The sequence below is a fragment of the Cannabis sativa genome, chromosome 1, assembly GCF_029168945.1.
Source record: "Cannabis sativa cultivar Pink pepper isolate KNU-18-1 chromosome 1, ASM2916894v1, whole genome shotgun sequence".
Classification (NCBI taxonomy): domain Eukaryota; kingdom Viridiplantae; phylum Streptophyta; class Magnoliopsida; order Rosales; family Cannabaceae; genus Cannabis; species Cannabis sativa.
This window is the reverse complement of record NC_083601.1, coordinates 9,540,069-9,565,352: the sequence shown is the minus strand read 5'-3', so window position 1 is coordinate 9,565,352 and position 25,284 is coordinate 9,540,069. Positions and strand designations below refer to the sequence as shown.

The 25,284-nt window shown below is 31.5% G+C and overlaps 1 protein-coding gene across 1 annotated transcript; it reads right to left on the bottom strand.

Annotated features, from left to right (window-relative positions):
* Positions 1-268: 268 nt before the first annotated feature.
* On the bottom strand, positions 269-889 carry LOC133035800 (uncharacterized). Its single transcript, XM_061112113.1, has 2 exons — positions 526-889; positions 269-432 (listed from the first exon to the last, which is right to left on the bottom strand). Exons 1-2 carry the CDS (start codon positions 887-889, stop codon positions 269-271), a joined length of 528 nt encoding a protein of 175 aa, XP_060968096.1.
* Between the last annotated feature and the right edge of the window lie 24,395 nt (positions 890-25,284).

Below are 25,284 nucleotides of genomic sequence, written 5' to 3'. Positions count from 1 at the left end.
TAGAGACTACGTTTGATAATGTGAACGATGACAATATGAAGAAATTTAGATAGCGGTGGTGTGTAGGTTTTACCAGAATTTAGCATGAACAATTATGTTTTTTTTAATTGGTATTTATAAAGATAACAATGTAACTAGTTTTTTTATTAGTATATTTATGTTCTTTTATTAGTTCATAAAAACTTTAGGCCTTTCTTTCATGCAACAAATTATAATAATTATGAAAACATAAAATATCACAAATTCCAATGTTTAAAGTAGTCCAACATTAATTCAATAACAATACATAATATTCCAAGACATCACAATTACAAGCAGTTCGGTTGTTCTTAATTCTTCCAACCTTTTGATTCTTGGGTTGCCCTACTAGTTGCTTCTCAATAGGCACTCTAACTGTCATATTCTTTATGTCATCAGGCAATTCCCAATCATCTTCGTCACCAATTGGCATAATTGTACCTTCATATGTCCTCTTTCAATATTTTGTTGTGTAATATGGCGAGCATAGTGCGTGCATGCTAATACTTCGCTCCCGAGATGCAACACATGCATGAGGACAAAGAAACTTCATGCACTGGAACAAGCCGCAAGTGCAAGTCTGTTCCTGCAAGTCCACTATGCCATTGGTTTGAACTGTTCCTCCAGGGTGAACCTGCAACGTGTAACGTCCACATGAGTCAATGTTAAAATACCGAGATTTTTCAAAATGCAACGCCAAGTCCTCCTCCATTTCTGGTGATAGGAGTTTCGTCCACTTGTCAGCTTTTTCTTTTCGTGAAGCAAACCACTTTTGGACTTTGGAACTCAGGAATGCTACAACAGCAGTGATCGAGAAGCCTCTTGCATCCTTAGTTGTGTTGTTGAAGCTCTCAGCCAAGTTGCTCGTCATTACATTGTAACGTACCCCTGGAAAGTACGACCGGACCTATTTTTCTCAAGATATTGTGCAACCGCAACATTAATTGCCCGAATGTTCTCAAATTCTCTGTGAAACTCTGATCTTGAATACATGTAGGCACACGTGTAAATGTGATTCGTGAAGACGTCAGTCTTGAACTTGTGGTTGGCGTTCATAATAATGTGGTGGTAGCATGCACCATGGTGTGCATCAGGGAACACGATATCCAAAGCACGAACAATGCTTTGATTCCTATCCGAAACAAAGGCTTTCTCAACATCACCAATTGTTTCTTTCAATTTTCTCATAAAATAGGTCCAGGAATTGTGGTTTTCACTGTCAACTATAGCAAAAGCTATCGAAAAGATATGACTCCCTACATCCAGAGCCACTGCACACAACATTTTCCTACCATACCTAGTCTTCAAGAAAGACCCATCAATGCATACAATTTAATTCTTCAAATTTACAAAAGAAACTGGCTACCGCAGAAGCAACCCTTGAGGAATAGAAAAAGTTCTCTACTCTTTCGGATGCAAAATATAAGCATGACAAGGATGAACTTGAGGACATTCTCTGTAAGAGGCTGACGTAACTTCGTGATGCACAAACAGAGTTGGAGTAGAGAAATGTCTCAGATCACCATGTGAACTAGTTTCCTAGGCCTTTGGGTATAACTTTGTTATTACCCCTTCTATCAGCGTATGAGAAAACGTGAGACCTTTGGGCCTCTGGAGGTCAGCCTTGAATGCCATAGTGAAAGACACTGTGTTTGGGCCTTCAAAGAAAAGGCCGGTTAAGGAATGCAACTCTTTTGGTGATAATTGTTATTCGTCCTTCTTATTACATTGCTTCATTAATTTGCATGCTATTATATTTTACTAATTGTTTTTGTGTGTTTTTACAGATATGGGCAGCTTGTTAAGATAAATGACTTACCAGGAAAACGGGGGTTCTCCTTGGAACACCTCTCCTATGGCCCCTCCTAACAAAGTTAGAAAAACAAGTTCTCGTTCGACTATTGACATACATACCCCTGGTGTTGGCTCACCTAACTCGTCTCGATCGCATCCATCAAACCCCACATCTAGGGCCGCCACCGATACCATCCTTATTGGCTCGACGTCCATGGGGGCAGACTCACTTGTAGTGCTGCCTTTGGAGGGCCGTTGTCTGGCCTTGTCTACGGGCTTGTCGGTGACGCGTAACTATACTGAAGGCCTTTTGGATAGTATGGACAAGACTATGTCAAGACTTGAGTGTCTCACTCCCTGCTCAGATTATTGCCCTTGGGTGTCGAGAAATGATAAGGGTAAGTTTTTTATACTTGTAATTTTTTTTCTTTAGCCATCATCTAACATAGATGACATGACGTGTGACAGTCCGTGACAATTACTTCCTATGGTCCATTCTCGCTTTACAGGAGGAGCATGACAAGCAGGGAGCATCTTCACTCTAGCTTGAGCTTAAACCCTCCGTCGAGAGAGCTGATCGACGGTACCCCCATAAAAGGTACACACCTTGACCCCCAAAGGGGGTATCTCAAGGTTCATACCCCGACCCCTAATGGGGGTACCTCGGGGTATTAAGGCCGTATGGGGATGCGTGTTCGGGGTACACACCCTGACCCTTAATAGGGTGCCTCGAGGTGGTGGTCACTAATGGAGGCCGAGCTCCATACCTCCTTCCAAACACAAAGCTGTTGGATTATGTTTTACTAGGATTCTAGATTTACTACAATGTATGTTATTTAACATCTTAAATATGACGTTCTAAAATAATGTAATTTGACTGAAGGCAAGTGTATTCATCATCTTTCAATTTGAGGCTATTACTATCTATTTATAGGAATCCAACTAGGTTTAGGTTTGAATTATTTGGCATTAAAAAATTGATAAAATAAATGGTAAAATAGGGCATAAATGGCCGGCCATGGATGTGGGCCCTAACTTTACAATTTTGTCATTTTTTTTTTAACTATTTATCTTATTTTTTAAAAAAATGTCATATTTTCCAATTTAACCACTTAATTATCAAATAAATTTCTATTTTACATATTTATTAATTTGACTTAATAAAGTCTCTTAAATAACAAATAAACCCTAAAATATCTTTTCTTCACAATTAAGCCCTAGCTTAGTGAAAATTCATAAACTAGACATAGTCTAATTTTAGAATTATAATTGATTAATTAAAATCAATTAACTGAGTCTTACAAGCAGCATTGTCTCAACTAGTATGGGGACCATGTTCCTATACAACCGAGCTTCTAATAAACAGAACTAGAATTTACCAAGTAAGTTCCCTAACTGATTCATTCTTTATTGCATCCACCATAGAACTTTGAATTGCACTCTCAGTTATATAGAACGCTCTATATGTTCCACGATATAGATACATTATAAACATTTAACCATCGTTCTAATCCCAATAATCAAACATCCTCTATAGATGATTTACGCCGAGTATGGATAAATTTATCGTTTCACCCCTCAATGTATTTCATCGTTAAAACACTTAGCTTCTTATAAATGATATTTCAGTAAATTAATATAATCACTGAAATAAGAGCTCTTCCATTTATCTGTATTAAGCCAAGCTCGAAGGAAATTATCGTTTCACTTCTATGTCCAGATAGAAGCTATAGATTCCATATCTATGTTTAGCGCTCCCACTCAATTGTACTATCATGTTCCCAAAATGTACGTATCACGTAGACCAAAATGATTTCTAATCTTCTATTGATAACAAATCAGATTACATTTGAATGAGTTTTATTTAGGAAATAAAATTCCAACAAAAGTATGGTCATCTAACAAATTGTCCAAGTATACTTCATCCCCACAAACACATTTTTATCAATTCCATGAGAATCGAAATCGGAAAAATCGAGGGAAAATGAAAATTTTCATGTTCTTGGTGTTCTTCAAAGTTCAACAACACCATCAACCAAAATTTTCAAAATTAATCATCTTTTCGCCAAATTACACTAAATCAAAGCCAAAAATACATTCCCACCATCTATACTACAAAATTCAAGCTTCAAACACTCACATTACATCAAAAAATCTTAGAATTCCAATCAACCACATCAATTTCGACCATAGCAAGAAAAGCCAAGAAAAAGTTTCAAAAATACCACAAAACATGATTTCTATGCAAAAAATTACTATAAAGGTGCTGGAAACTTACCCATACTGAAGAAATGATCCACCAAGCTTCCAAGAATCAATTGATAGCTTCAAAATCTCCTCCAATGGTGATGAGAAGGTCCAACCTGAAATGGTTCTCAAGAGGAATGTGTGATTTTTTAATGTTATAATTTTAAGGGTTTTTACTCTTCATTCATATTAAGTTTTTGAGTTTTTGCAAAAAGAAGGCCTTTTACCCCAAAATTGCTATTATAACCCCCACTACCACTGGGGGCTATAAGGCAATTTAATTATTTTTATGTTAGTTATTTTCCTTGTAAATAGTTTTATTTTCATCTTTGTAATTTATTTTTCTTGGAAAATTATGATTGTGATATATGGTAAAATGTGAAAAGAGTAATGGGTAGGGAAAATATTTTTTGGATTTTTGGAATGTAATTTTAGTATAAGTGTAGTATTTTTGGTGCTGTTGGGCCATGCCGTCAACAACAAAAGCAAGACGCGAATTATACAAGAAAGTTCCTATCGCATGGCCATACCGCTAGTAACTTGGGGGGGGGGGGAAATGTTTACCCAAATCTTAACGATGATGATGTGTCAAGAGTAGGAACACGTGGCACAAAATATCGCGACTAAATTAATGAATAATATGAGTCATAACCGTTGGGATGACCGTCAAGCATGAAGGGTAGTCATGACTGTTAGAGTAGAAGTCAGACGGTCACCCTTACCCCTAACTTGAATAAGGTGGCGTCTCCAGGTAGATGCCACTCTCTTTCACTAGTTATGTAATCAGCAACTTTATTTGTAGAGGAACCTGAGTAGAATATAGAAACGAATTTAGATCCAAGGATCTGAACCACAATCTATTTTTAAACCATCACCAACTTTCACTCTGAGACCCTCTTTCAATAAATATCTTCCCCAACAAATACCCTGCCATGTAAGAGATGACAAATAATAAATGAATATATAAATAAAAAAATAATTTTTCATTATAGAATATTTGTTGCCAAATTTATATAAGTTTTTGACACACTATTAAAGCACATATTTTTTTACTAGGCGAATTATATTTTAGTTTTACACTTATTGGCATCTCAATTGAATATATGATTATATATATCGAATTAAATTAAATAATAAATATATTTTTATCTCTAATTAATTATACTAATCTACGTTATACTATGTATTGTGTGACTTTCGTTAGTTTTTCTCTTTTGCAGCAAATAGAGTGTTTTATTTGGCACAATGTGGATAGTAATAAGTTAGTGTCAAATACAAAATTTCTATCTCATGCCGGTAAAGAAGTGTTGATCAAAACGGTTGCACAATCTCTTCCAAGCTATGCAATGAGCGTATTCTTATTACCCTTGGAGATCACTCGGGATATGGAGAAAACTATGAATAAGTTTTGGTGGCAAGGGTCCAACAATGTGAGAAATGGAATTCATTGGTTCTCTTGGGATCGACTTTGTATGCATAAATCTAAAGGTGGAATGGGTTTCTGCTATTTGAGAGATTTTAATTTGTCTATGCTTGGAAAGCAAGGGTGGAGGCTCATTACTTGTCCTAACTCCTTGGTTGCAAAAGTTTTCAAAGCTAGGTACTTTCCTAATGGCACCTTCCTTACGGCTAAGTTGGGGAGTAACTCGAGCTCTGTATGGCGTAGTCTCCTTGAAGCTCAAGATTTGGTTAGAAAAGGAACTTGATGGTGTGTAGGTGCCGGGGAAGATATTAATGTCCTTTATGAACGGTGGTTACCAATTGAAGAGCAACTATTTGTTACTTCAACTCACCCTAGTTTGATTGGATCAAAGGTGATTAATCTTATGGTGATAGGAGGTGGGAGTTGGGATTCTGAAATTTTAGATGATTTATTCGAGGATCGGGACAAGAAGCTTATAATGGACATCCCATTGCATATTAGTCAAGGAAAAGATAAGCTGAATTGGATTTATGAAACTTCAGGCTTTTACTCTGTCAAAATTGCCTACAAGCTTCTTCAGAAACTAAATGGCAGATGGCATCAAGATGAGGACGAGCAAACTAAGCTCTTGATAAAGTTTTGGAAACTAAAAATCCCCCCCCCCCCAAAGTTAAAAATCTGGTTTGGCATGCTGGCAGGGAGTGTTTGCCCACCTTGAAACAGCTGAGATTAAATAGGGTGGATGTCCAAACTATTTGCCCAATATGTCGGGATGCAGAAGAGACAATCTGTAACACCCTAACTAGTATAGGCGTGCTAGCGTGATTTTTAACGTATTGTGCAGCTCGTTGCTAATCAACGAGGTTATTGGAAAAACGTGAATAATTAAAATTTTGCTTATTTAATTAAAACATAACATATAACTTTTATAAACTTCCGGGATCCTGTTTACAAAATACAATTACAAAAGTTTTCTATTCATTTACAAAAGATTTGTCGCCCAGCAACTAAATAACAAAAGCCCTGATGTCCTGAGGATCGTACGCTCCAGGCCTAACCGCCCCGACATGTACAATCTTCATCTGCTCGCTCTCACGGCTCCTCAACTTTAGCTTTGCCCATACCTACACATAGCAATAGCACTGTGAGTCGACAGAATCAGTAAGAAAAGCATAACATAATAAACATACTAATATCCCGAGTTATAATCAGGCGCCCATACACCTAACCATAACCCTAACTGAATCAGGAAAGTTCTTGACAAAGTATGACTAACCGCGAACCCAGCCTATACTCAGTACTCTAATCGTACTGATGTGGTAGCAGTTAACTCATACTATCTGATAGCCTAGCATATATCTGATGGCATCTCGGTGCAACTCTATGTACACCTCACTGTTGCCCTGATATGCTAATCTGATGGCTATAGATTTGCCTAACATATATCTGATATGTAATTCTGACGGCAACTAACATGTACGCTAAACATGTATATACATATGCATGACATTATACTAATCTTACCTTGATTCCGAATTCAGGTGTGTCGGCCAACCTGAGTGGAACAACTGCTCGGCGAATTATAGGCTCCTAAATCACATCAATCGTAACATAGGTAAGTGACATGCTAAATCACTTTTCGGGAACTTAAACTTGAAACTAAAAGTTTCCCTATCAATGAATAACATGGCAATACCCTAAATATATCAAAAATGAGAAAAACTAGGGTTCCCAAAACTGCCCCAACCGGTAGACCGACTCCCCAACCAGAATTTCAGTTCTGTGGGGTTTCCTGGGGACCAACTGGAATTATGGTTCCTACAGGCCCCTCTGAACCAGAATTCCGGTTCAGTGCAGGAAAGACCAAAAATTTCATAACTCTTTCAATTCAACCCCAAACTCTACCAAACACTCCAGACCTGCTATTTAGATCAGATAGAACATATTCAAAGCAACTAAACAGATCCACAAGCTCAGAATCAAAACTTACCATTAAAGCTCCAAGTTTGAGTTCTAAACTCAAAACTTGGTTAAACTAATCAACAATCACTAAAACATGCTCCAATCAACATATTCAAACATAAACAAGCTTCTGAAAACAAACCCAAACATAAACAGCAGCTACTTAACTCAATTCCTAAAAACATGCAACATCCTAACTTCAAACTCAAGAAAACTATGAGAGAGTTACTAGAAGCTTACCTAAAGCTTGAAACCACATCCTCCTTGCTGAATTAAGCTTGAAATGAAGAAGAAATTGACAAACCCTAGCTGCCTCTAGGTGGATTCAAAAGAGAGAGAGAGTTGAGAGTGAAAATGTGATCTTTTCCCTTATTATTTTTTTGTGAAATAAATGAGTAAAAGCTTGTTTTATTAAAACAAATATCAGCCATCAAACCTAATTAATTTAATGATAAAATTTACACAAAAGGAAAAAATACAATATGGGCAAAAAGACCAAAATGCTCTTCCACACTAAAAGTCATAAAATGGCACTAAGGGGGTATTTTGGGAAACTCTAAAATTCCAAACTATTCTCGACATTCCCGATGTCTAACTATATCACCCCGCTATACTAAAAATACTAAGATGTGATTCTAATAGCCAAACACCGCGTTCCAATGTTGTCGGGCACTGAACATGCAAAATTATGAAATTTCTATATATAATATAAAATACATTCTGAATTTAAATAAATCACTATAAATTAATAATTTAGAATTAATAAATAATTTTCATAATTAAACCCTAATTATCTGTTAAAGCTAAGCGGTCTTTACACAATCGAACATGCTTTAATTACGTGTTCAAGAGCCAAGCAGGTTTGGGAACGGGTTGGCATTGGGACTGCAATTGCAGTTGCTGGTGCGAGCAAGTTTCTGGATTGGTGCATCCAGTCTTTTGCTGCTGTTGATGCAGAAAAAAGGAAGTTGTTGCTGGTGCTGTGCTGGGCGATTTGGAGCGCCCGCAACGAATTCGTTTGGCAAAAAAAAAAATGTTACTGTTGCTGCTATTGTAGTGTCAGCAACGGGATTCCTTGATCAGTGGAGTAATGCTCAAAAATCTCTTATCGAGACGTCTTGGTCGGGTTATACGACAGGTGACGGAGCTGAGCAATGAGTGGTTCCAAGTGAAAATAAAATCAAGGTTAACGTTGATGCTGCTTTCTTTGATGGTGGTAACAAGTATGGTTGTGGTTTCATCGCCAGAGATCATCATGGTATGCTAGTTGAAGGAAAAACACTCCTGTTCACAAGTACGACATCTCTTGAACTAGCTGAATCCATAGGCGTACGGGAAGCGTTGAGTTGGATAAAAATGCATGGGTGGCAGGATGTTACACTTGAAACTGATCGTCTTACAGTGGTTCAAGCGCTAAGAAGCTCGATGGACATGATTTCTCTATTTGGCCAAGTTATTCTTAATTGTAAAAAGTTGTTATCCGACTTGAAAACTGTCTCTGTTTTATTTGTTAAGCGATCAGCTAATATGGTAGCTCATAACTGTGCAAGAGCTTCTATATTTTATCTTGGTTGTATCTTCGATATGGAGTCTGTTCCATTCGACTTGCTACCATCTTTGGTAGCGAATTTTGATGGTTAATAAAGTTGTATTTTTCCATTAAAAAAAAAAGCTAGTGTCAAATATATAATTCAATTAAAATATTAATTTAATTTGATTTAAATTATGAAATATTAATAATATATTTTGTAATTAATCAAAAAATAAGGAAATATATAAATTAATTTATTTATTAATTTTAATAATATTTAATTTTTTATATCAATATTTTTATTATTAGACATATTATATATAATGTTTTTTTATCTTTCTTGATGTATTTTTATATTATAAAATTCTTTTTTATTAATTATATATGTGGCAGTAATACTAATATGACAATGTACATGTAGTCAAATTAGCACCACCTTTGCTAGATAATATTACAAAAACAATTCAGAGGCAAGATCTATTGTGTAATTATAGAGCAAAAATTATATTTATTCAAAATTAAATATCGGGTCCAATATAAAACATTTACTTTAAGAAATGTTTGTCAAAATTTATATCGATATTAGATTACTTTTCACTGTTCTCAAAGAATACAAGAACATATATATAAATATGTATTAATCTCTTTCATTATATATCAGTCAACAATATAATGAATATTACGTTTGCACAATCTTCAGGATATATGCAAGATTTTATTGAGGACGCATAATCTTCCAGATATATGCAATATTTTATCGAAGATACATAATCTTCAGGATATATGTATAATTTATATAGATTTTCTCTACTATATCATAGACACACATATATTGTAAATATTATAAATGATAAGAACATAATATAATATAGGAAAATTCTACAATGCACCCCCTTAAAATAGATATATTGATGCACCCCTATTTATTTTAGCATTCGAGATAATTTTTTAGTCAATTTTTTTTATGGTTATGTACGTTATAGTTATTTAAGACATCTTGCAAAATTTTAAGAAATTTAGAAAAGTTTAACATGCCGAAAACTATGTTCAAACAGTGTGTTGCACGCGTGATTATTTTATTTTATACGCGTGTAAAATCGACTGTTTGAATATTGTTTTCTATATTGTAAATTATTCCGAATTTCTCAAAATTTTATAGGATATCTTAAATAGCTATAACGAAATGAATATGAAAAAAAAATTAGACTAAATTTTTTTTCTAGATGCCGAAATAAGTTAAGGGTGCATCAATACATCCCTTTTAAGGGGGTGCATTGTAGAATCACACTATAATATATATATATATATGAAATCAATAATAAATATATAAAAATATGTACATACATATATAATATATAGATAAATAGATAAAAAGAAAAAGAAAAGTAAAGGATTCTTGAAATTGTTTCAGTCAGATGAGTATATATATAAATATATATTTAGTGTATCGTGACTTTGAGACAATTCAAGAACTTTAATAAAATACTTACATTGGGGCTTGGGCAGAGACTCATGCTTGAAGCTTGGGCAGAAATTCGTGCTGATAACGTGCTATAAAATAATATAAAATAGATGAGAAGAAAAAAGAAGAAGATGAAGAGAGAAAAAGAAAGTGAATGGAAATTTCTTAGTTGTTTATTCTAATGGGGTGAATCCCTATTTATACAAATACAAGAGTCAAATATTAAGAAACTAAGAAAAGAGAAACTAAGAAAAAACGAATGTTGATTACAATTAATGGTAATAAATAAAAAATTTGGACATCCACATAATTATTAATATTTATAACACTTATTACTTTTATTTTATAATTATAAAAATATTTCAAAAAAAAAAGTAATATACTTTGATTTTTTTTTACAATATTTTTATTAAAATATTACTTTTGTTTCTTTATAATAGAGTATATTTATAATGGAGATTATATTGATTTTTGTATGTAATTATTATTACAATAACTATTAAATTGTAATGGATTATACAAGTTAAAAAGAAAATATAAATAATATAATGCACTTATCAATTATCATTGTAATTACTATTACAGTAAATCAAACATCACTTAATCACTTTATTTATTAATTTTTCTTTTTGGTAGCAAAAAACTCCTCAGTCTTTCAATTGGCTTGTACTCCTAAAAATGTCCTATAAAGAAAATTCCAAAAACAGTAAAAATCCAATTTTACTCCTGTTCAAGTCTACTTCCTTTTTTTGAGAAAAACAAAACCTATATATATTTCTTAGACAAAAGCTATTATGAATTATTTCATCATACTCTGAAGATTCCCATTTCCCACATCAACTTTTGCAATCAGATTTCATAATCTTTACAGTAGATCTTCCTGAATCTTCCAACCAATGTTTGTTGTTTAAACTAGAGGTAAATACACTCCACCCAATAAAATGGTGAATTAAGTAGCCAAGGAAAAAGTCACATGCGTGACAAAGCTTTTATCATTATAATATTCACTAAAAATCAGAGATATGAGCTCCGAATGATGTTTGGTTCTCACTTCTCATAAGTTACAAAAACTATAATACATGGTGCTGATTATATGTATATCCATATAAATGGCAGTGATGATCATTAGCTAATTAAAAATGAGTGATATTTTATTTGTACTTACTTCCCTCACACAATATTAATAAATTATATTAATGAAAATAAAACATAAAATATGAAGAATAATACAATGACAAAAAATAAATAAACACCGACCATCCACAAGCTAAAAATCATGACTACCATTGAATAGGCGGTGGAGAATAATTGTCTTTTGTGCCACCATTGACTCCCCTTCAAACATCTCCAATTATACCACTTTTTAATGCTGTAAAAAATATTTATATTTTTAAAAAATAGCAAGCAAATTTTTTTTATATTTTAATTTTAATACACTTTATTTTTAATAATAAAATTCTCTTAAGTTTATTTTTTTAAAAAAAAAAAAATTGACACTAGTTAAATATTACTGTTAAATATCAATTAGATGACTACTATATATATCTCTGTATATGTAATAGTAAAACCTCAAAATCGATACAGTAGTAATTCAGTTAGAATTTAACGGTAATATCTAACAAACATCTTAAATTTGTAAAAAAAAAAAAGAGTAAAATTAAGAAAGTTTTACTACCATAAAAAAATAAGAAGGTTAAGTGTATAAAAATTGAAACATAAAGAGATTTTACTATAAATTTCTCTTTTTAAAAAAATAATATTTTGTTATGTTATTTGGTTTGATTTTATTTAAAAGAAAGAGTATGACATCAATATCATTCTTTTGTTCGGGTTGGTAATCAAACACATCTAGTGGTTTTCTTCTTCTAAGCATACTCCCACATCAACAAACACTATCTCCAAACACAACATTAGAAATGCCCTTATACACATAAATTGAACAATAATTAACATTTTTATGTTACAATAAGAACAAAAATAATGCTTCCCAATAAAAAATATTCTATCGGTTAGTCCAATCTTTAACACAGGAGAAAGATGGGTGCTCAAAATCACATAATTAACATTAGGACATTGAGATACATTTAGTAGATTCTTTGCAATAAATAAAAAGGAAATATTACCAATACTAGTAATATGTAATCCCTTACCATTTTCCATATGAATTTGTTCTTCTCCAAAATAATACGAGCTAATCATTAGATGCATTTGGAGTGAAGTAATTAGTGACGTTGGAATCAGGATACCAACTAGAATTAGCTACAGTTTTTAGGCATGCAATTAATATTAGAATATTTCTAATTAAGGAAATAAAATAAAGTATTGATTTGTGATAAATGAATATTTTATATTCATTGAATCTGGACAAAATCAATTACGTAATATTCTATATATGGTCAGATTTCTATATTCATTACCTGATTTGATTTCCTGAATTAATTGTCAAAAATTTCTGACAATTAATGTGGCGCAGATACTGATGGAGTATCTCACCTATAAATATAGGGTCTCGGTCCCCGAGCTTCTCACTCATTCTGTTCATAACAGCAAAATCCATCTAAAGAGAGTTGAGAGAGCGAGAAAGCCCGATTACCCACATCAATCGGTTTCTTTTGCAGATCAAGCTTATGTGGGATTAAAACTCAAAATTCAATAGCTGGAGGTATTTCGATCCTTAAATTATAAGTGCATATATAATTAATTAATGCCGCACTTCATTCATAATCATGTATGTTTCAGTTTATACAAATAAATGTCTAACAGTTGGTATCAGAGCGGTTTTATCTCTGCCTTGATTGTATTTGAGTTTCATATATATATATATACACGTATATACACTCCGTATTCTTATATATTTGTTTTTCGTATATATATTCATATATATATTTATATTATCTATATACATTTTCATACGTATATACTTATATACATTTAGTTCATTCACGTTCATATATATATGTATTATATACATATGTACATTTATTCATGCGTTTATATATATACGCATTCGATTGGGTTTTCGGTTATATATAATTTTATATATATTGTTTATATATATATATACAGTTTCATACATTTGTTTAGATTCATATTCATCATTTTATTTTATATTGTAGTTTACATAAATACTAAATACATATATATATACATATATACATTTCATTTATATATATATATTATATACGGTATAATATATATTTTTCAGTATATATGTATATATATTTATATATACATTATATATGTATCAATACATTCATATATTAATAAAGATTGTAAGCATGAAAATCCACTTTGAAAAAACAAAGAAATCCCAAAATTTTGGAAATGTTTTTCAGACCCGAAAATTTTTGTTGATTTTAAAGTCTTTGTGTTTATGTGTTTTCAATGCATGAAATCTATATGAATGTCTTAATTTTGCATTTAGATCCATTTGGAATTGATTTGGAGTCTTTTGGTCGTCGAAAATGCAATTTCCAATCGAGTTTGGGTCGGGTCCGTCGGACCCGCGTGACTGAAAAACGGGTCAAAACGACCCAATTCGGCTGAGGAAGACGACTCAAACGACGTGTCATTTTCCACAGAGTGGAAAAACGACATGTCGTTTTTAAGATTAAATGGCTGCTGTCGTTTTCCCAAACGACGTGTCGTTTTTGTCGTTGTGGGAAGCCCTTCAGGTTGAGAAAACGACGTGTCGTTTTCTTCCTTGTGGAAAATGACGTGTCGTTTTCTACATGCATCAGCAGCCCTTCAGAATATTAAACGACGTGTCGTTTTTCCCTTGTGGAAAAAACGACGTGTCGTTTTTACTTCTATGTTCAGGGCTCTTCAGATTGGCCGAAACGACGTGTCGTTTTGCTTTTTGCAAAAACGACATGTCGTTTATGCAGTGCATTTTTCAAAAAAAAAAAAAGGAAAAATTCTGAATTTTTATAAATTTTGTATTTATTTAGAATATTAATTATTTTTCTATTTTTGTGTTAATTTAGTCAATAAATTGCATTTAGTCAATTTTCTATTTTTGTTTAATACATATATCTAGTATAAATTGAAAATGGAAATTTGATTAATTTGGTAATTTATTACATGATTTATTTAGGCATGTAATAATTGTGCTAATTTGTATAATTGTGCATTTAATTATGTATTACCAAATTTATTCAATTTATTGTCTAAATTAATTTTTGAAAAATTAGTCATTAATTTCATATTAAGAAATTAGCATATAATTAATTATCATACATTAATTGTATTAATTTATATTTATTTGAGAAATTTGTGTTTAATGCAATTAATTTAGATTTGTATGATTTAAATGCTATACATAAATTCCTTTTATAGTGCTAGATATATTTAGAAATATTCAAACATTAAGATAGGTTGAATATTTTATTTAGCACATTAAGTTTCATAAAACTTCATAAAATTATTCATAAAACTTTATAAAATGAATAAAATATGAATAAAACGTAAGTAATTTTGTGGTTTGACATAAGAAAAATATGAACCTGGGACAAATGCTCATATCTAGAACGATTTTTAATGATCTTCGGACGACCACACTAGGAGCACTAATCTCAGTAATTGTCTATTATGTTAATAACGAAATTACTTTTAGGTAGAGCTCAATACCTGATGTCAAAGTGAAAATATAATTTTATATAATTAGGGAGTAGCCACAGCATCCTTATTTGTATAAAATTATATATTAATTAAAATTCACCTTAATGGACATAACTTATAATTAATTATATAGGTATAATAATTTTACCCCACAGAGATTTTATTATATTTGTATAATTAATTAGGATAATATGTTAAATTAAATTCTCTTAATTTACCCCACAGGGAGTTATGGGGATTTAATTTAATAGTGTTATCACAAATTTAATTAAAGATAGATAATAAACCTTCATTTTCCTAAACTAATTGTTTAATTAAATCTATCATAAGGTTCATCTAATTTTATTAAATTTAAAATTTAGCCCACAGGCAATTTTGAATTTAGTAAAATTTTAATCTTCAGTTTATACTTTTGTGTCTAGTGAACCACATAATTTTAAATAATTAGGGAGTAGCCACAGCATCCTTAATTATATAAAATTATATATATTAAGTGGATTAAGATCACATAATGGACATGAATTATGTGAACATAATAATCTTACCCTACAGGGATTTTATTATATTTACATGATTAATATGTTAAATTAAATTCTCTTAATGTATCCCACAGGGAATTATGTAGATTTAATTTAATGATTTTATCATAAAGTATAAAATTTTGAAACATTTATAAATAATTAAGTGTTTCATACCTTTCATTGAGATAGAAATATTAAACTTTAAGTTTTTCATAAATTGTGTAAATCTATCATAATCTACATCTAAATCTAATCTTATTAAATTAAAAATTTAGCCCACAGGCAATTTTTGTTTAATAAGATTTCATATTTAAGCATGTTTATTCATTGGTAAAAACATGATTCATTTAAACCTCAAAACTATATGTAATTTTATTACATCACTATTCATAAATTTTTACCATACCAGTAGAAATTTCCAAAATTTATTCTGATAACTTCATCCAAAATGTACAGTTTTTACTGTATAATTAAGAAAAATAAATCACACTTTATTATCACCAATAAATTTTCAATTTATTGTGTATGAATTCATTCTAATATAGTTAATGTGATTATTAACACATAGTGGATTATTTTAGATTGTTGTTCCACATTCATAATTTCTTGCAAGGTTTACAAATAAACCTAAGAAAGTCAGTAACTGTGAGCAAATCTTATCCACAGACATGATGACTTCTCACATTTAGAAGTTTAAGGAACAAGCAATATAGTATTGACTTTGTTTTAAAATTAGCAAAGACCTTTATGTTCCAAGCTTCTTTTGAAACTTGATTTAGACACATTTAAAGGTCTTTACTACAAAATGATGTCACTCATAAAGATATGCAAGTTCAATCTAACAATAAGAAATGTGTTATTAATAAGAATTCTTCTACATTATAGCACTAAAAATTATGAAGCATATATCCATGAATAGAATAAATGTTAGTAAATAGTGGGGATATTCATTACACTTGATTTTACTAACTTTATTTAGAACTTGTGTGAAATTCATTAAGAATATATATTCCAACAAGTCAAAATCGGTGCATATTAGAATTCTATCATATTAGAAATCATACAAGTCAATTAATTTTGAAGACATGGACTCAAAATTTGCATCTCTTTTTTTAATGATTACTCACATAAATTATATTTCTACAAAAGTATAGATTTATATGTTTCAAAGACATTTAAATCTTAAGTAGAGAAATAGTGCATTTTGCATATTAAGATAGTGAGATGAAAAATAAAATGGAGAATACTGTATTAAAATTCGTGAGTATGGATAAACTCCCAGTCCATTTGCAAAGTTTCTTTAAAAGAATGGGTTCATTGCCCGATACATATACTTGGTACACCCAAATTATAGTGTGTGACAGATTTAAGAAACTAAGCATTTTTTGGACATGGGGTGGAGCCTACATAGCCAACTCCAAACTTTCCTAAATCTTTGTCTATTGATACTCTTCAATGGGGTGTACATATCGAATCGTGTTCTAACCAAAGTTGTTTCTTAAACATATTTTGAGTTGTGATAAGGTTGAAAACCGACTGGATGACATGTACACATTTTATAAATACCCATATATAGTTAGAGTACAATTGTCAAAGAAAAGATCTGACCCAAAACCATAAATGAGCATATTTCATTTGAAAAGCTATAAGGTTTAAGGGTTACATATTTTATTATCCATCTCACAACACTAGAACTATGGAATTAAGAATTGACTTGATCAGTGGGAGTGATCAATCTAAGAACCTAGTTTCTGAGAAAGATCATTCATATTTTCTCAAACTTCCACCTCAAGTGTTAGATTAATTATGATTCACAACAACCCTTAAGGTTAATGGTTATTGAGAATTCATAACTAATTATTAATAATCTACAAGTCATTGGTAAAATTCTAATAAGTTATGTTATTTAGTAATTGCTTATAATTTCTAAAATAACATGCATATTGAACCATTTGCTATTTTAAGAGTTTGTTGGTCCATCCTTAAGATGACTTATTAGAACAATAAGATCAATGTTTTCTAGTGATTACATTTTGTACAATAAGAGTTCAACTACAATATTAATTTGAGACACAAATTAAATTATAGGATGATAAAGAATTGAAGTTGTAGTACAATATGTCATGAATGAAGAAATGAATATCTTAAAGAGCAATTAATAAAGTTTATCTTTAGTAAAGTTGCCTAATGGGGTGAAAAACATTAATTAAGCATAAGTTTTTTCACCAATAATATTCATTAGGCAACATTGAGAAACATAAAGATATAAAAGAATATTCATTGCTAAGAAGTTCATTTTGAAATAAGAATCAATAACAAAGGAGATTTACATTCTCACTTGTTTTTATAAATGATTTTATTATAGACCTTGGCATTTGTTGCTCGTTTCAATTCATTAATCAATTCCAAACAGTGAACTAGAGGAGAAGGTATATAGACTACCATAAATTTTTCCTCTAATAGTGGTGAACATATGCAAGCTTAAGGTGTCTATCTATAGATTAAAACAAACATCTCACAAATTGGTATTATATCATCTTTTCCTTTAGGTTTGAAAAGAGAATTATGGAAATAATTATATACCAGAAGGTTAGTGGGAGTAATATTTGTTTTATACTTAGACAATATGTTACTTGCAAATGATGATAAAAGTTTTCTATATAAGTTGAAATAATTCATATCTCAAATTATTATTTTGATATAAGGAATATAAATAATATATATAATTTTAATTAATTAGAGAGTAGCCACAGCATTTCTGATTAAATAAAATTATGTATTATTCATCTGATATAACTTTTATTTTTAAGTGTGATAAATTCAACTCGAACCAGCATCTGAAAAATGATTTGGAGTGAGAATAAATTAAGAACATTCATTTGCTTCTATTTTAGAAGCCTAATGTATGCCTAAGAGTCTGAATAAGACTTTGCATTACATTTGTTTCAGGATCGTTAAGTAGTATCAGAATAACTAAAGTTAAGACCACTTTATTCTTCATACAAAGTGATGAGGTGTCTTTAAGATACTAAAAATTATATTCATACATATTTTGTTAAGATGAATTGACCATCTGGAAATATAGTTAACCAATTAGATTCTAATGTACTTCACTGGTTGTATTGATTCACGTAAATCAATATTTTATTACGTCCTTAAGATTACCAGTAAGTTATATTGTAAAGAATCTTGATTGTTATTTCCACTATAGAAGTCAGATTCATTGTTTTGAGGATACATCTCGTATGATGTATTATAGAGTTTCATAGTAGGCTTAGAGTTCAGAATTACAGTTTCATTAGGCCATTAAGAAAATTTTGCGATAAATTCAGCTACAATATTTATGGCTAATAACTATAAGAGTACTGGTCGAAGCTAGCATATCGACATTAAATATTTAGCCATAAAAAAGGCGTGATAAGTGGTCATTAATCACACAAACTGAATTGGGTAATCGCATATATCCTTGACTAAAGGCATGCCGCAACACAAATTCAAGGATCTTAAAGTAAATATGGGATTCAGTTAATCTACATGCAGTTTTTATTTGTACAACCAAAAATTATTCAATGAAACTCTATTTTTGATAATTTCTCATATTTATGTGCACCTTAATTTCATTTGAGAAAATTATCGTAAGATGACCTAAATAAACATAAGGGTTAGGGTTTATTCGTTTAACTACATTGCCACATAAAGTACATTGTTATATAGTAAGGGCCCGTTTGGTACGCACGACTGGATTGGATTAGACAGGCTAATTTGTCCAATCCAGTGTTTGGGCATGTTAGAAGTCTGGATAACTAATCCAGTTGACCTCATCTGTCTGGGAGTATTTATCCCATCCAGCAGGGTGGGATAAATAATCCGATGCAGGTGAGATTTTTTTTTATCATTTTTTTAATTTTAATTTTATTAATATATTTTAAATTTAATAAGAATTTAAAGGAAATAATTATCACACATTTATTTATACATTTTTTTATCAACAACTTATTTATTAAAATTAATGAAAATATATAATTTGAATTATTATACATAAGTTTTTAAAATTTAGAATATTATTAATTAAATAATAGTTACTTAAATTGATTCTAAGAAAAAAAAAATATGACAATAAAATTATATATTATTTTTAAATTACTAAAAAATGTATATAAATATTTTAAAAAATTAATATTTATATTAAATTAGTGTTTAAGATAAACAATTTTATATTATTCAAGTATTTTTATTTTACTATTTTAATTATTTATTAAATAAAAAATATGACAAAATATTTTATTATATATTTATGTATATTCTTAATTATATATGATATATTATTTTTTTTTTGCTACGAATTATTTATTTTTATTTATTTATTATTATATATTTTAATTTTAATTTATTATTATATATTTTTATTTAATTTAAGTTTTTTTTTTCTAAAAGGAAATAAATAAAATAGTTCAGTCCATTCTTAAACCAAACATAGGATTACTTTCAGCATAATCCAATCTTGTCCAATCCTTTTCAGTCCAATCCTTTCCAATCCTGCGTACCAAACGGGCCCTAAATGTATCGTAATACATGGAAGATAATACTCGACTTATAATGAGGACATGTCGTTATGATTCGTATGTTTATTATATAATGAGGAACGTTTGGGTTTGAATGTTTTAGTTTAAATGCTGACCAAGTGGGAGAATATTAGAATATTTCTAATTAAGGAAATAAAATAAAGTATTGATTTGTGATAAATGAATATTTTATATTCATTGAATCTAGACAAAATCAATTACGTAATATTCTATATATGGTCAGATTTCTATATTCATTACCTGATTTGATTTCCTGAATTAATTGTCAAAATATTCTCACAATTAATGTGGCGCAGATACTGATGGAGTATCTCACCTATAAATATAGGGTCTCGGTCCCCGAGCTTCTCACTCATTCTGTTCATAACAGCAAAATCCATCTAAAGAGAGTTGAGAGAGCGAGGAAGCCCGATTACCCACATCAATCGGTTTCTTTTGCAGATCAAGCTTATGTGGGATTAAAGCTCAAAGATTCAATGGCTGGAGGTATTTCGATCCTTAAATTATAAGTGCATATATAATTAATTAATTTCGCACTTCATTCATAATCATGTATGTTTCAGTTTATACAAATAAATGTCTAACAATTAAAGCTTACATTTTAGCAATAACAGTTGATGGTTGAAAATGTTGGAAGGATTCAATATCGTGGAAGGACTTATTGAGTTAATAGAAACATTAACAAATAATGTCGCCTTGTTTCATATAGAGTTTACACTGAGGACATTGACCCCAAGAACTAGATTGACCACGACCAGTTATGTAGCCTCCTCGTGAGCCACCTAATTTTGCACCACCACGAGATCCAAATTAATTAGAAACTAAAGTTCCCACCATATTAAGGAATTGAGGACCATGTTTTCCATTGAAGCCACAAAAAATAGACCTACCATTCAGACCACCCTGAAACCTTGCACAGTCTCTGCCGCGATCACGGGGATTCTGAGGAATTTGATTTCCTTGACTGCCTCCGGTCTTGATCCTATTACCCTGACTCCTTGTATTTCGCTGGACGTCCATTTAATAGGACTTAGCCTGCGAACCCATAAGTCAGGCAGGTCAGACAGCGATCATAAAACTTAATATCGCTCTTATGAATTTTAAGGCAATGCCTTAAAATAAATAATCTATAAACTAATATGCTTCCTAACATGCTTTGATAATAACATACAATGCTAAACAAGTAAAGGCTTACTGAACCGTGACCCGAGCTTTTCTGTGATGATGATTGTACATGTCTTGGTGATCTTTGGTAGAAAAACCTAACAGCTCTGATACCAAAATTGTAACGCCCTAAAACTTAGGCACGCTACAGTAATTTTTCAATTACAGTGCTATCTTTGCTAATCAAAGAAATTTTTTTGAAAATCGTGTTAAATTAAAACTTTAAATTTAATTGCTAAATTTTATAAACTTTATTCAATTATTTACAAAAACCGAGATCCCGTATTAAAACTTTTATAAAATATTTAAACTACATTTAGTTAGGTAGCACAACGACTACAAAATAAAACCCCAGATGTCCCGAGACTGAACACTCTAGGTCATGGCGCCATGACATGTACAACATCATCCTAGCTCAAAGCTCACTCATGTTCAGCCTTCGCCTTTCCTTTACCTACACATGAAAGTAGAACTGTGAGTCGACAAACTCAGTAAGAAAAGCATATAACAAATCATATAATATCGACTTGTATCTAGGTGTCCATACACTATTTACAAGGCTTAACAAATGAGTAAGAACGCTCTTTACTAGGGTACTACCACTGTACCACATACACTTCGTACCAACATTGTACGAGTGTTGGTAGGGCTTATTTCGTACCATGAGTACCACTAAGTGATATACCACACACACCCTGTACTTTCCCATACTTGTGTTGGTAACACTGTAATGTACTCTTTAAACGATATACACTATACCAATGCACTTTGTAGTCTGTACTATTTCCGTACAAGTGTTGGTAGTATACCAACATAATAAGCATGCATATATATATTTCACACATACATACATTCACATATATATATTGTTGGAATTATTTTACCAGGATCTTAGATCTACTCACAAGTATGTTTATTAACATCCTAAATAAGAACTTTCTAAAACGATAAATTAAACACATATAAAGTATTAGAAACCTTACATTGGGTGCAGCGGAATTAAATGACTCCTTCCGTTCAGATCTCTAACCCTTGAATCCTTTCTGTAGCAGAGTATTATCAAGATCTGAACCTGGATCTCTTTCTCTGAATCCTTGATGCCGAATCTCCTTTGCTGATGATCTTTCTTCACGATCTTCCTCACTATGATTGAGGTATTGCTTGCTGTGTGTGGGCACTACTCTAATCACTAGGGTAAGTTCGAAAATCAAAGGAAGAAGAGAGAGAGAGAGTGGCGGCTAGGGAAGAGAGATAGGAGGCTCAGGTTTTTCTGATTCAGAAAGTGTGAAGTGTTATTTTCCTGAAGCCTTCACTATCTATTTATAGCATTCCACTAGGGTTAGGTTTGAATTATTTGGCATTAAAATAATGAAAATGTCAACTTAAAAAGCCTACAAAGGTGGTCGGCCATGGCTTAGTGGACTGGGCCTTGCTTTTTGCAATTTTGCAATTTTAACACCTTTTGTATCTGATTTTTTCAAAAATGCCAATTTTCTAATTCAACCATTTAAATGCCAATTCTAACTATTTAATAACTATAAATAATTATTAAATAATATTGCCATTTATCATATTTATTAATTGAACCATACAAAGTATCATAATTAACAAATATGCCCCTATTAACTCTTTCTTTACAATTTCGCCCTTACTTAGTGAAAATTTCACAAATAGACATAGTCTAACTTGTGAATTATAATTGATTAATCAAAACCAATTACATGAGTCTTACAAATAATATTATCTCAACTAGTGCGGGGACCATGGGTCTATATAACCGAGCTTCCAATAAGTAGATCGAGAATTTAGCACTAAAATTCACTAACTTATTAATTCTTCGTTGAATCCACGCATAGAACTTAGAATTGCACTCTCAGTATATAGAATGCTCTATATGTTCCACCATATAGACACATCATTAGTTATCTATTGTTATAATCCTAATTTGATCAATGATCCTCTATATGAATGATCTACACTGTAAAGGGATTAGATTACCGTAACACCCTACTATGTATTTTCTCCTTAAAACACTTGACCCCGTATAAATGATATTTCAGCTTATGTGAAATGAGATCTCCACCATTTATTTTCGTTTGGTCAAGCTCGAAGGAGATCATCCTTTGCTTACTATTCGCCAGATAGAAGCTATAGATTCCATGTTTATGCTAGCGCTCCCACTCAATTGCACTACCGTGTTCCCAAAAAGTACGTATCACCCTGACCTAAAAGTAGGCTTAACTAACAATTCAAGGAACACGAATAGCCTTTCAAGATTGAGCCTAATCATAACAGGATTAAGATCATTTGATCTAGGATCAACTTGGCGATATTGACTTGAATAGATTTTACGGTAAGTTTAATTAAATCTAAGTCAAAGTTCAATATCGGTCCCTTCCGATGCATACTCCATGCATCCAACCTGAGCTTTACTTTAACCAATGTTCTGGAAAGAACATAGTATTTCTCCAAATACAAGTAAACTCTTGTTGTAGATTATCATATCAGTAAAACCCTGTGTCTGATAAATCTAGGAAACTTTATTCACATAGTCATGTTTACTTTCCAATGTGATGACATCACAATAAACATGATCAAGTATGTGAAAAGGGTTTAAGATGAATTTATAAATCAAATAGACAAGCAATTGATAAAGTGAACTAAAACATACACAAATGAATGAAAAATACTTATGTTTCTTTATTGATGTTGAATAAAATAGATTACATTGAAATGGAGTTTTATTTAGGGCATAAAACCTAACATATATCACATGTTCTATACTATTCTTACCTCGTTTCCAAATTCAAGTGAGTTGGCCGACCTGAACGGAAAGTCTCGTGCAGGATGGATGCCCTAATCACATAACATAATCAGGTAAATAACACACCAAAACCCTAATCTGAGAAATACAAACCTCCAACTGACGGTTCTGCTATTAATAACTGAAACTACAATACCCTAAGAAACAGGGAATCATACAAACAAGGCTCTGAAATGGACACGAATTGACGAAATGAATTGTTCGGGGAACCTGCCAAAACCGATTAACCGGTTTTACAGGACCTGGCAAACTGGTTAACTAGTTTGCACCAAGTTTTCCCAAACAATTCCAAACCTGCACAAATCATGTCCAAACTTCACCAAAACTTTCAGAACACCTATATTGATCTCCCACAACATATTCCAATCAATAACATCCAAAAATACACATAAAATCAAAACATGCCATGGATGAACCAAGCTTGAGTTTTCAAACTTAAACTTGTGCATCCATCACCCCACAACCCTAAACCAGTTGCTAGTACCCCATTCAAACCAAAATTAAGCTTAGAAACAGGATTACAAACAATTCTAACCCTAACAGCCCCAAACCCAAAATTGCACAATCAAACCAAACTTCAAACTTAAAAAAAAAAACTAAAGGATTATGGTGCTAAGGCTTACCTCTTCTTGGAAACTCCTAGGTTCTTTGCTGAATTCCAGAAAAAGGGATGAAATTGCTAGTTCTTCTTGGCTTTGGTGGTGGTCGAGCAAAGAGAGAGAAAGAGAAATGGAAATTCTCTTAATTTTTGATTTTTCCTTTAATTCTTAGTTTTTTTCCTAAATGTAAAAGGCCTATTACATTAATCATATGCTGAAATAATATTGGCTAGGTGTCAAGCTCTAAGACAGCCACCTATCCCCCACTTGCCAAATTACCAAAATGCAATGGTGCTTAGTCTTAAGCTAATTCAAGCCTAGGGGTAAAATGGTCAAAAATCATAACCCCGCTTAAACTCGGTATTCTATTTATCTCTAATATTTATCCCACTAAGAAAAAGGTTCTAGACTTACTCATGTGATTTAAATAGCCATCCATCGCATTTTTTCGTCGTCGCTAAACAAAATTGTAAAAATAACATAATTCATATATAACTCAAATAATACCTCTAAAGTTTATAAAATCTCCTGAATTG